Raw genomic sequence first — 14,778 nt, 5'->3', positions numbered from 1 at the left:
TTACTGTTGAACAGAGGCCAGACAGGTATCGACTGAGCCAATTGTTTTCCCTGCCACAAGTAAAAATTCCAGAAACAAGCAGTGCATATCACAAACCGCTTCTTGTTCCCACAGTTCTGAGGCCCTGCAACTCAGAATAACGTTACAAGAAGGGATGGAAAAACACATTGACACTTTTTGTACAAGAAGCATATTTTTCCCCAAGTAGTCCAATGTTTAGACAGTTTCTGACGGTTTTCTTAGCCCTTCAGCAGTGCCTGGTGAGTGCTGCAGCACCTTTACCAACAATTGTGGCTTTATGAAACTACGGCATGTGAGACCAAATTCTTTCCAAAAAAAAAAAAAAACCAAAACCATTTTCATAATTCAGAACTGCTTTGGCCAGAAGAAAGCTGAGAGACAGCCCATCCTGGCAGGCAGGTGGGGCACTGAGCTTGCAGTGTATGAAGGAGGGCCACCCACAAGGGCCACCCATGTGTGCCCAGGACCCCCCTGTACACTGACACCCCCATGCTTCACTGCCCCTCTTCAGACACGTTTCACCAACACACGCAGCAGTAACACAGCTCAGATTAGTTTGGCCTGATCCTGGTGCTCATACCCATGCCAGCTATACAGTCAGGTTGGCAGATCTGACTGTGGGATTAGGCCTGACCCTGCCAAAAAAAAAAAAAAAAAAAAAAGGGGAAGGAGTCAAGGCTGCTTCTCACACCAGCAGAACCAACTGAAAGTGCACACAAAACCACAGCTTCAGGGTGCGGTTCCAGAGCAATTTAAACTCATTTAAGTCTTGGCTGCTGCAGTCCCACCTGGCCATAAATACTGCCTGTCACAGGGTCAGCATGAGCAGCTGTGTCACCGCAGCCACTGAAGTGGCTGAAACCCAGCCATGCAGATCAGCTTTTGAAGGAGTGATCAGACTCCAGACAGGCTGGGTCTCTGTGCCACCACACAGAGTCAAAGCTCACAGCAGTCCATAAGATCAGCTGAAGGCATCTCAGCAAGTTCAGGCTATGCAGAATCTGCAAAGGTCAGCATCAAGGTGGGAGCTGGGATCCCACTGTAATTAAGGCTGGTTGAAATCAGCAGTTTCACTTATGAAAGAAGTTGGACCTAGGTACAGGATCATGTTTTCAGCAAAGGCACTGTGTCCATCAGTTTTTAAGCATTTTATCTTGTTTTTAGTCACTTTAACTGGATTTCCATGTACGGGTACTCTACGTACTGAGCTACAAAACACCTTCCATGTACTCCTGTAAAAACACAAGTAAAAGACTCACTGGCCTTCAACCCTAGAGAATACTGGTTGTCTTAATGGAAAATATTTCTGCACACAGTTCAGGCTTTTCTCAACTCAGGTCCCCAGTTACTGCTCTGTGCTGGGCTTCTGGCTGCTGGGAGGCTCCCATCCTGCACATACACCCAGAATTCTGAGTAGCTGTACAATCAAGCACAAGTTTGGGAGGATACCCTCACTTTTCAGGTGGAATGGCCAGTAAAATAGGGCTAGTATGTACAACTATTCGTTTCCCAGTCTGGATGTCCAGATAGATTTTGAAGCCAAATAAGAATCAGTATAAACACCTTGCTGGAAGCAACATGGCATTTGCTACACTCTGAATAGAGTAGGTGAAGATCCACAGGGGAGGACGTGCAGAGATTATGTCCCTTACTGTCTGCTTTTGCTGGTGCTCAGCCTACTGTACCCAACCTGGAGAAGCTCCTGAGGAGAGAACTGCAATCTGTGCCAGCTCTGGAGGCTGAGTGTTGAGCAGCTCCATGGGCTGGCAGCTGTTTACCCATGGATGTGAGTCAGAGCCGTGAGGTACTTTTCAAATTTGACTCCCTACAGATTTGCATTGAGCAACATGTTAAGAATAGCACTGACATGATCCCCCAGGTAAGTTTCTTGCAAAGACACCCTCACTTGAACAAAACAACAATTTAATTTGACACTGACAACAACAGACATTCTTATCAGCCGTTTATTTACTTTAGCATTTTAAAACATATTTAGGAGCAAAAGAAGGGTACCCTGCAGAGTTTCTGCAGGCACCACCTGACTGAGGGGCAGCAGGGAAGCTGATCTCCAAAGCAAAGCATTCCTTTCCTCTGCTCCACAGATCTCCAAGGGCCCTGGTCCCCTTCTCTGTCCCATGTAGCAGACTGAAGCAATGCCTGCCTTCACCAGCCATGGCCAGAATCCCTGGACAGGGGAACCCATCTGTATCTCCCTCTACCCAGCTCTGACACTGAGGCAATGCATGTTCTGCTGACACCCCCACTCCAAGCACTGGCACCATGCTGCAGATATCTGTGGTTTTTTGAAGACTAGCACAAGCACGGAAGCACAGGAAGTGCTGATCCACCAGAGAACTGTGCAGGGCCCAGCCCATGCCTCTGCCCTTCTCACTGCACTCACAAGCAAGGTGCCCGCCCTGCACACTGCTCCCCACTGCATCTCCACCATTTCACGGCGTGGGCACTGCTCCCTCTCCACCTTGCCAGCAGCTTGATTCCACAACACATAGTGGTTTGAAGATGCATGTTCCAAAAAAAAAAAAAAAAATTAGAAAAAAATCACCCAAACAGCTTCAATAGTAAAGCAAACACATCAGGTTAATCATTTGCTGTGAGAAACAGAGCACAGTGTGCTTATCATCCCACTGAAGTATGACCCACCAATCCTGCCTATCACTTCCATGCATTATTTTTCCCCACCTTACACCCAACATATTCCTAAAAGCTCATAGCAGACTGGAATCAGCAATAGTGACCACTAAATCGTGAGGTAGAGCAACTTTGTAGCTGAAACCCCACTTAACAGAGAAGGCAAGCTGTGCATCTGCATGCTTCCAATTCACCGCCTCCAGTGTTGGACTTGATCTAGCGCACTCGCGTGTGCTATAAAACCTGCTTCCAGTGTAATATTAATATTTCCTGTTTCAACAACGTTCAAGTAGCTGTAAGCGTGCTGTAACAGAGCTCACTCCCTTCTTCACCAGGAGACTTCAGGGGAGATGAGCCTTGCACAAGAAGCGCATGGAGCCACTCCTACCACATGAATTATGAGCACTTGGTTAAACAAAGCAGTTAAACTTTTCAAGTTCTCATTCAGCAGTTTAATTATTAGCAATGTACAAAAGAGTAGAAGAGATAAACAGTATTTGGTTGCCAAATTACACCCATCAATAACAAAGGAAAGTGTTCTCATGAGCCGCAAGTGCTAAAGAAAGCATACACCCAGACAAATATATATGCATAGGATACAGTTAAGCTTTTTTTTTTTAAGCTTTTTTTACCCATCTGTTTTCATTTAAGAAAGTCCTATGGAACATTTACCAGAAGAATTTTTCCTATCCAGTTGAAAAAAATTGTCTTTTGTTCCCTTGCATTCAGTACAGACGAATTCATAGATTCTCCATTTAAACACTTTTCTGTAAACTACTGCTTTGCAAGCACTCACATCCTGCTGAATTAGGGTGCAGTTTCATCGAGGCGTAGGCAGTGTTACACTTTGGGTTTGCCCTGCCTATCTCCACAGGCAGGGCAGCCCTCAAAGCTCCATGCTGCTCATTTGTCTCACCCAATAATCACCAGCACCAGGCAGAAGCACTCCTGGGAACCATGAGCAGAAGCACCAACACGACCCTCACCACTGGATGCCACAGACAGATCATCCCAGCACTCCCAGCACAGCCCCATTTGCCAGCTGTCCAGCTTCAGCACAGAAGATGAAGGCTTCTCCATCTGCTTATCAACATGAAACAAGCTGGAAGCTATTGACAGCTAACCCATGCTTCAATTCACAGGAAGAACAAAACTAGAGGATGAGACTGTGTGATACTACTTTTAAACAGATATCTTCACACCTCCCTTTCAGTAATTTGGGTGATGCTGAAGCATTTAGTTTCCCTTCTGCTTAGAGAAGGGACCTGGGGCCACTAACACAGATGTTAATTCAGACATGCAGAGCATGGAAATGCCTGAAATCCTTTGCAAATCTAGACATCCATAGCTACACTCACTACAGCTATACTGCATTTCTAGCAGTGTCATGAAGCCATTCAGGCGTTTCTTACAGAATGCACATATATGTTTGTTAATTCACACAGGTTTCCAAGAGACCAAGATAAAAAGAGAACAAAGTTTTGGGGAAAGCATTTTTTCCTCAAAGGCAAAGTGCTGCATGATTTGCTGCCTTATATCCCAAGCTTCACATTTACTTAATCTGGGTGGTACTCCCAAGAATTACACTTTTTGTCTTTACAGTCTTCCATGACACCAAACATTTTCATCACAGAAATAGCTTGTACCTTGAGCTCTTTTAAGCCCCCATTTGCTGCAATTTGGTCAAACTCTGCGATTGATTGTGCTGGGATTGAGAAATAAGCCAGGCAACAGCTGTAGCCAGGCTGGAAACCAGCTACATAAATTCAGTTGCAGTGAGCCTGTTAACACAGTTTCTGCTGTATGAGCTACTTCCTTCTTACTTATATGATCTCACTTGAGTTTGTGCTGGATGCAGACATCTGACAGACTCAGCATAGCAAAACTTTTACAGCTTTTTACCTTTCCTTTTCCTTAAGTAATTGACAGCATGCAGAGTTGGAGGCACCTTTTAATAAGTGGTCCAGGAAGCCACAAAGTTTTGGCAGCAAAAGGCCCAAAGGCTTTGTTCTGAAACAATTTCTTCAGTGTATAGTGTTCACTCTGAACTAGCACCAGAAGGGGATCCTCTTGCTTGGTTTTGTTCAGCTATTTCCTGGCTCTAAAGATGAAAATGATCAGCTATGAGGATTTTTTCCAGATGCGTGTCTTTGACTAACTACATCAGCAAAACTTGAAACACAAAACTAGTATTTAAATTAGGGATGTCTTCCCAACTAGTCTACCTTTGTGTTATTAGGTCTTACACCCAGGGTTACATTTTTTTTCCCCCCACACCAGCTTCCGTCAGGCTACAAAATGTACCTGAAATCTGCATGCATCTTTGGACATCAAAATGAAATGCTTCTTGCACACATGTATTTCCCAGCAGAGGTTGTCACAGTAAAGTACCAACCTTCCTCAGAGCAACTTGCAGGCTCTGCCAGGAACTTGAAGCCAAAGTCAAAAGTCCAGGTTAGGTTAAATGTTAAAAGCAGTATGAGGTTGCTAGAGCAAGAAGACTTGAGAGTTTGATAGCCTAACTTGGACAACTTATTAACTCTTCTAGGGAAGTCAGTGTAGATACATTGTTCAGTGTAGGGAATTGTACTTCTCAGGGACTCAAATTGCAATTTCAGTTACACAGAGAATCTACAACTTACAATAGGCTGAATATCTGAGTGACTGAACATCCACCAGAGCCTATGCATACGGAGGGCACTGGTCAGAGGAGAAATGACATACAGAAAAGAGAATGATACTTTTGTTCACTCCTTTTGCTTCATGGGACTGACGACCAAGGCCAGGAGAGGCTACGGTCTCACACACTGACCGCTAAGGCCAGCAAAAAAACTCTGAACTCAGAATGCTGTGATGAGACCATATCTTGAAAATACTTAGCATGTTAAATGTGGTCATTCTTTCCCACAGCAAACAGCAGTGCAGGATTCTTAAGGCAACACCCTGAACAGCTTGAGCAGGAAGGCGATCAACAACCCCTAATATGCAGGTGAAAACCAAGGCATGAAGGATGGGCCCTTTACTCCTTGTCAAAGCACCTTTGACTGCTCTGGACTTTATGGCAGATAACATGTCATCTGTCCAGATGCATAGGTCCCAAGAAGAAGCCAGAGCAGGTCTGTCAATTAAAGTACTTGCTGCTGAGGCCACATCACCTGAACCTGATGAGTTCTTGTGTGTTGGATAAGTGGACAAAGCTTCCATTCAGGGCTGGATCACTAAGCAGCAGAGGTCATCCTCAGCTCTGTGTCACCCTAGGCCCAGTCCCCTGCCCTGCCTCACAAGTGACAGCAAAGCAAGCTAGGCTGACTCCAAGATCAACTCCAAAAGAGAACTTCATCACTGGAACAGACACACAGCGTGCATACCCAGCAACCACTCCAGAAAACATCATCAATATTGACTTTCAGTGACCACCTCCAGAAGGCACTAGAACACCTCCAAGAGTCTCTGGGATACCCAGTAGGTAGCAGGAATGGAAAATGAAATCTACATGAAGACATGGCCCTCAACCTGCACTACCTGGCAGGTGTCCACAGAGGAGAACACTCAGGAGGATGAAGGGCTTCTGAGCTGAAGGCCCCGCTGTCAGGCTCCGAGGCAGACATTGCCTCCAGCAGTCAAAGATTTTGTGTTTCTATTAAAAAAACATTTTCGAACTAGCTTTAAATAAAACTATCACACTGAAAACTGGAAAGCTGCTCATCAGACCACAGGGCACTGAGTTTTGCAAATAGTTTACACATTCATTTCTAACATTGCCTAAAGTATCAGAAACATTCCTTACTGGGATGGCAAAACCATGGGCTTAAACCTTCCTGCCCAAAGGAGCCAATAGAAAGCACAGGCTGTGCAGGATCCCAGAACAGCAGCAGCAGGAGGAAGGTGCTCAGGACTTTTTAAAAATAGAGGTTTGGGAAACAAATACAGTTCACTGGGAAGGAAACACCTGGTAACTGCACTGCTTCTCACCTCACTCACGTTGGAATTTAAAGTTACAAAGGTCTACTCCAAAACTACTAAGTTATAAGGCAACACTTGAGACTGCAGAATTCTGAAACTGCAACCCAGAAGTTGTAAAGTTGTAACTTCAAAGACGCAGTCACAATCTGGTCACAAAACAGCGTGACACCTATAACACCATGCTACAGAATTAAAACCCAGAGCTCTGACTAGAATGTAAAGCGCTGAAGTTACAACGCGGAGCTGCAGCTACAACGCGTACAGAACGTTCTAAGCGAAAAGAAACTTTTCTACAAAGACAGCAACACAGCGGCCAGAAAACCTGCCGGGGGTCGCTGCGAGGAAAGCTACGGCAAGCCGGAGCGCACCGCCGCTCTGCAGCGGCGCCGGCGGGGCTGCCTTTATCCTCCCCACAGCCCCTCTTGGCGCATCGAACCGAAGCCGGCGAGGGAGAGGGGCGAACAACAGCCGCCCCAGCGCCCTGCTCCCGCCGCCCCCGACCCACACCGACTCACAGCCATAGCGGGGCCGCTGCAAGGGCGCCAGCTCCTCATGGTGCATCCTGCCGCCGCCGGAGGGACGGCGCCTGCTGCCGCCCGCCCTTCTTATGCGCCGGCCGCCCCTCGCTGATTTGCTGCCGCTCGGCCGCGCCCGCCCCGCGCTGGGACGCGGGGATGTGGGGTACGGCTGCGGCGGCGGCGTGAGAGCTGCGGGGCGCCGCCGCACGGGAACGGAGGGGGGCGCGGGGCCGGCACGGCACGGCACGGAGGAGGAAAGAACAAAGGGAAGAGAAAGAGCAGAGGAAAGAAATAAGAAAAATAATAATAATACGAAAAGCCCCAAAGAAGGCCGAAAGCAAAGAAGACAAAAAGAAAAAGGGGGAAAAAAAACCCAAAAACTTGGGGGGGAGGAGGGAAGAGAGAGATAGCTGGGGAGGGAGCGGATGGGGGGGGGGGGGGAGGGGGACTGAAGAAAAAAAAAGGGGGGAAAAAGAAAGAAATCAAAAAAGAGAAAAGAAATAGAGAAAAATAAAGGAGGAAAGAAAAAGCAAAATGAAAGACATTAAAACAATAAAAGACACCAAAAGTAAAATAAAAGAGAATGGGATGAAGCAAGAAAGCAAAACAAAAAAAGAAAGATGAAAGAAAAAAAGGAAGAGCAAGTAAGAAATAAGGCCAATGACAACTACAGTGAAATAGAAAACAGGTTGAACCAAGGTTGGAAAGGCCATGGCACCTCTCTGGCCTTTTTGCCGAAAAGAAGCAGTGAGGAGGGCTGAGATACCAAGCATGGGACTCCGTCCTGCAATTTTGCTCTATCGAATAAGTCTTGTACTCCACAAGCAGCATTCATACTGTGCCTAGAAGACACCACTGCAGTTTGCTATGCAGTCAGGGTACCTCAGGAGAGGGTGCAGCTGCAGGCCTGTTCCTCTCCAAAGTGTAGGAATGGGGTGGGTACACTTACTGCAGGGTGCCCTCAGCCCAGGCTTTGCTGCAAGCAAGGCATTACCCTGCTGCAAGTCTGGGGTTTGTGACAGTGTGGTGGCTACTAGCTCCTGGACAACACCTGGGATGCACCAGAGAAGAGCGGAGGTGAGCAGGGCTGGAGGCACAGGCATGTTTAACTGTATGAGTTTCAGTAGGGCCAAGTGTTGGATCTTGCACTCTGGTCACAACAACCCCAGGCAACCCTACGGACTTGGGGAGGAGTGGCTAGAAAGCTGTCTGACAGAAAGGGACTTGGTGTACTGATGAACAGTCAGCTGAATATGAACCAGCAGTGTGCCCAGGTGGCCAAGAAGGCCAATGGCATCCTGGCTTGTATCAGGAATGGTGTGGTGAGCATGACTGCCCCTGTACTCGGTGCTGGTGAGGCCTCACCTTGAGTACTGTGTTCAGTTTTGGGCACCTCAGTACAGAAAGGACATTGAGGTGCTGGAGCAGGTCCAAAGAAGGGCAACAAGGCTTGTGAAGGGCCTGGAGAATGTGCCCTACGAGGAGAGACTGAAGGAACTGGGGCTGTTCAGTCTGGGGAAAAGGAGGCTGAGGGGAGACCTTATTGCTCTCTTCCAGTATCTGAAAGGTGCTTACAGCAGGAGTGGGGTTGGTCTCTTCTCACTGGTGACAGGTGACAGGATGAGGGGAAATGACCTCAAGTTGTGCCAGGGTACGGTTAGGCTGGATATCAGGAAACACTTCTTTACAGAAAGGGTTGCTAAGCACTGGAATAGGCTCCCCAGGGAGGTGGTTGAGTCACCATCCCTGGATGTGTTTAAAAACCGTCTGGATGTGGTGCTCAGGGACGTGATTTAGTAGAGGGTTGTTAGAGTTAGGTAGTATGGTTAGGTCGTGGTTGGACTCAATGATCTTTAGGGTCTTTTTCAACCTGAGCAATTCTATGATTCCTTGTTTTAGGGCTGTGCTGTGCTTTTCAGGCTGCCTCTAAGCCCTCAATGGGAAGTGGTAGAAGAGAGAGTGGAGTCTGTGCATAGCTGTAATCCAGCAGGAAGTGCAGTGACCTTCACTGAGGTTTTCCCCACTCCCCGGAGCACAGAGTGATGACTTAGTGTTCAGGCATGCAGAGCAGCACTGGAGTAGCTATAGTCCTCACCTGTCTTTATGAATGCTTCTGAAGCATCCTTTAAGCAATCCCCATACACTTGCTCTGGCTTTTAGAAGCAAAAATGGGTGACCAAACCCAATGAAGAACTAAGTTCAGTTAAAAGAGAATTTGATAGAAAACACTATCTTTCCTGTAAGTGATTTTTGCTGACTTTTATTTTATGCTTAGCCTAAGCCTAGAAGAGAGGAACACTTTCTCTTCTTGTTCTTTTATTCTTCAGTCTCTGCCCCTCACTCTGCCACTGAAGGACAATGCTGTGTAGCCATCACATGCCCAATATGTGTTGATACTGCATCTGACAAAATGTAGACCGTTCTCTTGTAGCACCTGAAATTTATCCTTCCTCCTCATCCCTGTACAGCTCCCCTTCTCTGTGCTGATATTTATGTCTGTGTGAGGGCTCAGCCAATCCATCCCAAAGAAAATCTACTTAATTTTTCCTTTTGGTAAGATAATTTCTTTGAAATGTAAGTTGCAGCACAGAGCAGGGAGAAGAAATGAAAGACCAGAGTGGGGAGGATGGAGGAGTTTTTGGCAGCATTGCCTTCCATGATGCTTACAGAACAGCAGCAGGGCATGAATCCAGTGCTCCCAGCAGGAGATGCGGCAGGTGGGAGAGTGCTGGAGTAACAAGCAGTAGCCGTGTGGCATTGTTCATGACCTTTCACATCAGATTTGCTAATCCCTGCTTTTCTGACTCCATCAGCTGTTGGCAGCACAGAGGAGGCTCACACACCCCCAGATGCACTGCCCACCCCTCCTGCCACCTCCTCCTCCTCCCAGGCATGGCCAGGGAGCCTGGCTGTAACTCATATGAAACAGACCAGAGGCTTTTGCCAGACCAGAGGCTGCTGCCCGTATTCTCTTCAAAGTCCTTAAAGAGGGCTTAGTAGTTCTCACAGCTTCTAAGAGGCAAGCACTTAAGAAATCAGTGCAGTCAGATATCTAGAGTAAATGTTTGAGGGCGAACATTTCCTGTTCGCGGTCCAAGTCCTTTAATGGAGCTTGAGATCAATGTCCCCAGCACTATCAAGGGCATCACACGATGGGAAGGTGTTCCTCGATGCATAGTTACTGGCTCCAGTGCCAACCCACGCACCTGCCTGCGAGTGGAGCAGCAGGCCGGTGTGACGGCTTGCTGCATATTCAGGGGCAGCTGCTCACTGCTCCAGGCTTAGAGGGAACAAACCTGAAGGGAAATCATGACAAGGGAGGAAGAAAAATGTTGGGCATCTCATTGACTGAGCTCAAATCAAAATGCTGTAGTGGCCTATGCTGCCTCATGCTCCTTGACAGTTCTGTTGTGTACAGAGGGATTTTAACTGGAGAAGGATATTGATATTTGAAATTCTTGGGTGGCTTATGCAGCAGTGACGCATGTGCATGCAGGTAATTAGAGACACTGGGCTTTTTGTTGGAAACAGCAGCTTTAACAACAGTTTTTCTGTGGCAATACCTTTATTTTATTTGTAAACTGCATGCTCTGGTTGGCAGCATTTGTCCTATAGAAAGAAAAGTGGCATTTGATGATTTAAGAGACTTTTTTTCTTTTCTTCTTTCTGTTAGTGCATCACATTGAAACTCCGTTTTGGCATTCACACAAGAGAAAGACTGTGCTAGGTTCACCCTGGTGATCAGGGGCAGACACCTCCTGCAGTGGGGCAGCCTAGGTCCCTGCAGCACCACTGGAGAGGAAAAACTCTAGGCAGGCTCCCAAGTACAGCAAAGGCCTTTTGAATGATTTTCTTTGCACAGCTAATCGATACCCTGCAAGCTGTAGCTGTCCTTGCCTCCCTGGTGCTTGCACAGACCAAATGGCAGAGTGGTGTACCCCTAAGTACCTTGCTTCCCCCACAGAAAGCACAGCCAGGGTCCCCCGTGCAGCTGCAAGGGCCACATCAGCACTGCTGGAAGTCAGAAGGGCTCCCAGCACTACCTCCAGCCCCACGCAATGAGGAACATTCCTGCTGCAGCATCAGGTGAGCCATGGACCCAGATTTATAGTTTTACATAAACTGTAGTGGAAGATTAAAAAATGATGTGGTGCATTTATAATGCAAGTCTGAAGGTTAAAAAGTACTCCAGGAAACGTGAGGAAACACCACATCAGCAACTGCCCCCATACAGATGCTGGGCAGTGTTGAACTTCCCTCAGATAACTGCAGGGAAGGAATCTGCAAGGACAGTGTGGGGAGCTGGATGGCCTGCATCCTCCCTCTCACAACAGTATCTGTACAATGCATTATTTATTCTCTAAGGTAAGTAAACAAACAGGCCATCATGTACCTGCCCTCAGTGACCCATGAAAAAACCCACAGCCAGGCTGTGTCTGCTCCAGTCAGGAAAGGACACAAGGAGCAGTGCTTGCCTCTGCTGCTGACAACTTGGTGAGTAAGGCAGCATGCTCCTCCTATGGTTCCTGCCCTGAGACTGCCCTTCAGATGTGCTGTGTCTGCGATCCCAGCTGAGTCCCCTGTTAGAAAGACAAGCAAGGCTGAAGCTAGGCTGAAGATGCGTCACATCGGAAGCATCCTAGGAACTGTGAAGCAGTCAGCTGTGGAAGTCATTCTAAACACCGTGGCAAACAATAGCTTAGTAAAATGAAGACCCAGAGCAGAAGTACTGAAAACATTTTTCAGTATCAGCAACAACGATTCCTTTTGGCTGAGGAAGTGATTCTAACTTCTCAGCTGTCCTAGTTGAAACTGAAGACAATGCTGCACAATAAGCACAATGCATAGAAGAATAGATCCCTCAGATTTTGCAATAGTTTCTAGGGAAGCCAGAAGTAGGTCAAATTGAGCCCTGTTGGGCATCATCCTAAAAGGAAAACAAACAAACAAACAAAAACCCACTAGTAATAGTTTACTTACTTAAAATTGAAATGGAAAGGGCAGTTTTTAAAAACAGAGTAAATATTCATGGGATGGAATGAAAATAAATGTGCAGATGGCTCTGGCAGAGACAGATCTTCAGAGGAAGAAACCAGAAGTGTGTATAAATGTGCACAGTCGAGTGTTTTTGCATAGCACCAACACCTGAAAAAGGAAATGAAAGAGAAATTACTTTAGTATCAGAAGTCTTTTATCTTGCTCCCACTTGCAAAACTCAACATTGTTTGCTCTAAATCTTTAGTTGCCAAAGTGAGGTGGTACTTTTGTTTTGAGGCACTTACATTGTTCTGAGGAAAAAGAGCATTTCCTAGACATCACAATTTGAGGCAAAAACTGCTGCTAAACCTCATGATTTCCAAGTTAGTGCCACAAATCTGAGGATTTTGATTTCAGATAGTGACCACTTGGTGATGACAGTGCTGTGATTCAGCAGGGACTCTTTGTATGTCCTTCACTGTACACTACTAGTTGGAAACAGCTCATGTGTAATCATCTTTCAGATAGTCTTGAATACTTATATGACCTGCTTAGGTGTAGAAACAACATGCCTGTTAAAGCAGGCATCCAAGAAGAGAAACTGCCCCTCAGTCTGGCATGCTGGAAGGACTTCAGTATGGAGTTGCAAAGGAGCCTGGTGCAAATACTAGCTTATTGTGCTTCTTCATCTCTAAAACCACACAATTATCTCAGTCATGGGACTGATTCGACTTAACACTGCCCCAAAATATGACTTTTTAGGAGGTAGGCCAGGTTACAAATTGCTACTTAATTATAAATGAGGGTGAGTTGTGTGTCTTGTGGTGAAAGTGAGAAGCAGACACGGGGCAGTGATACCATGCTATCCCATACCTTGCTAATTACTTCATCTTATGCATCACAGTGCTTCCTAAGGTACATATCTAAGGTATATGTCCACTCCTGTCAGATGAAAGGTCCCTCTTATTTCCTCACTGAAGTTAGAATCCCGACAGGGCTTGGTTAAATCCTGCCTGCCCAGCTACCTAAGAAACCAGTTTCTCTGCTTGAACAGGTTTTAAAAAAAAGCATTTGTTCAAAATGTGTTGGACAAATGCCCTGGATCCTGCAGAAGTGGCATGAGTTTTGCAAGACAGAGATTGAAATTGTTCTGCAAGAACTCTGCCAGAAAAGAGCTTTTTCCATTTGTCTGATGGAATAAATATTTATTCATTTAACAGAATACTTCGGAGTGGAGTGACCCTCCTTGTCTAGACATAATGAATGGCCATAAAAACGAATTCAGAACTGTTTGAAAGCAGGGAACATCTGTGCCCGGCTGCAGTTCGTATATTCAGCAAAAAGCATTCTTGACTGGGTTGGATGTAACAAAACTAAAATCTTGATTGTTTCCTCACATTATCCACAAGCTAGAGGTGGTCTGCTTGGCAGTGGTTTCTGTTGCTGTTGTTTTTTGTACTGCAGCATCTGTGTGCTTCTTTGTTATTGCATGTGCTTAGCTATATTTCCACTCCACTAGAAGTCTATGCTTTATTCACTGATTAATGTATTATTTATTTATTATTCTGTAAGCAGGGAGCTAGAAGCTCTGCATTTACAGGGAACCGACTGATGGCTGGGGCAACCCTACAACTATTTTCCTGCCTGCCAACAGTTGCTCTACAGATAAAACAGAATCTGAACTCCCATGGATTTCCTCTAGATGGATTCGTGTCTTCTTGTTTCCACCACATTTCCACTGGCATAGCTCCAGTCTTTTGAAAAGCTCCTCATTATTCACATTAGTGTAAAAATGAAAAACGTGTCTGAAAGACTGACAAACTCAAGCTCTGGGAGGCAAAGTGAGGAAAGCTAATTCCAGCATCTAAAGCCCTTCACAGAAAGCACAGTGTCAGCAGCCTCCTCTTATTTAAATCAAAATGGCTTCAGTTTGGATTCCTTTCCTGAAGCGGCTTTGCTGTTTTACTAAGAGAAAAGGAGTATTTCTCAGATAATCAGATCTCAAACCAGTTGCAGCTGTAAAATTAAAATCAGCTTCTGAAATACCACATAGAAATTAACCTGAAGGCCACATATGTCAGTGAGCATTGAGATGCTGACACTGGCTTACTGGTGGATGCAGTGCTGCTTGCAGAGAGGCCTGGAGTCAGATTCAAGTTGTAAGCCTTGATCAGGAGCTGCTGGAGAGCATACCCTGCAGACTGCTGCAAGGCCCCTGTCAGGGAAGCATACATTCATGGCAAAATCAAAGCCACTGAGACATTTTTGATAATTTGTTAAATGTTTTTCTTGGTGACTGCTTGCTGCTGGAAGATTTCCACAGTGTTATCAGCAACCAGGAGCCAAGCTTTCTGGTGAAACAGATCTCCTGCAAATGCCATGGCTGGAGTCATCGGGTGACTCTGCACCACGTTACCCTCTCCGAAAGGGCTGACTGCTTTTGAGCAAAGGTGAACTAGTCCCTGGTTCAGGATAGTTTGCTTGCAAAGTGTGGGTCTGCCAGGCACCATGCTTACTCACATGTGATTGATTTCAGCTTACAATGGTAACTAAAACATCAAGTACAATGTTCACAACATCTTTCCAGACCTTTCTCATTAGTTATTTTTCCTCCACCACCTATAGGTCAGATTGGAAACTGCAGTATATC

At 46.1% G+C, this 14,778-nt stretch overlaps 1 protein-coding gene across 7 annotated transcripts in view; it reads right to left on the bottom strand.

Moving 5' to 3' along the window:
- The window catches only part of IQGAP2 (IQ motif containing GTPase activating protein 2), a 115,901-nt gene extending 108,603 nt beyond the window's left edge, over positions 1-7,298 (bottom strand). For all 7 annotated transcript variants that reach the window (XM_031610136.2, XM_090132363.1, XM_031610138.2 and 4 more), the window contains exon 1: positions 7,149-7,298. In XM_031610136.2, coding sequence (XP_031465996.1) covers positions 7,149-7,194 — 46 coding nt within the window. In that variant the 5' untranslated portion in view covers positions 7,195-7,298. The remainder of the gene's footprint in view (positions 1-7,148) is intronic.
- Between the last annotated feature and the right edge of the window lie 7,480 nt (positions 7,299-14,778).

The sequence above is a fragment of the Phasianus colchicus genome, chromosome Z (assembly GCF_987193195.1).
Source record: "Phasianus colchicus chromosome Z, bPhaCol1.hap1.1, whole genome shotgun sequence".
Lineage (NCBI taxonomy): Eukaryota > Metazoa > Chordata > Aves > Galliformes > Phasianidae > Phasianus > Phasianus colchicus.
The sequence above is the reverse complement of the archived record's forward strand: the minus strand, read 5'-3'. Positions and strand labels throughout refer to the sequence as shown.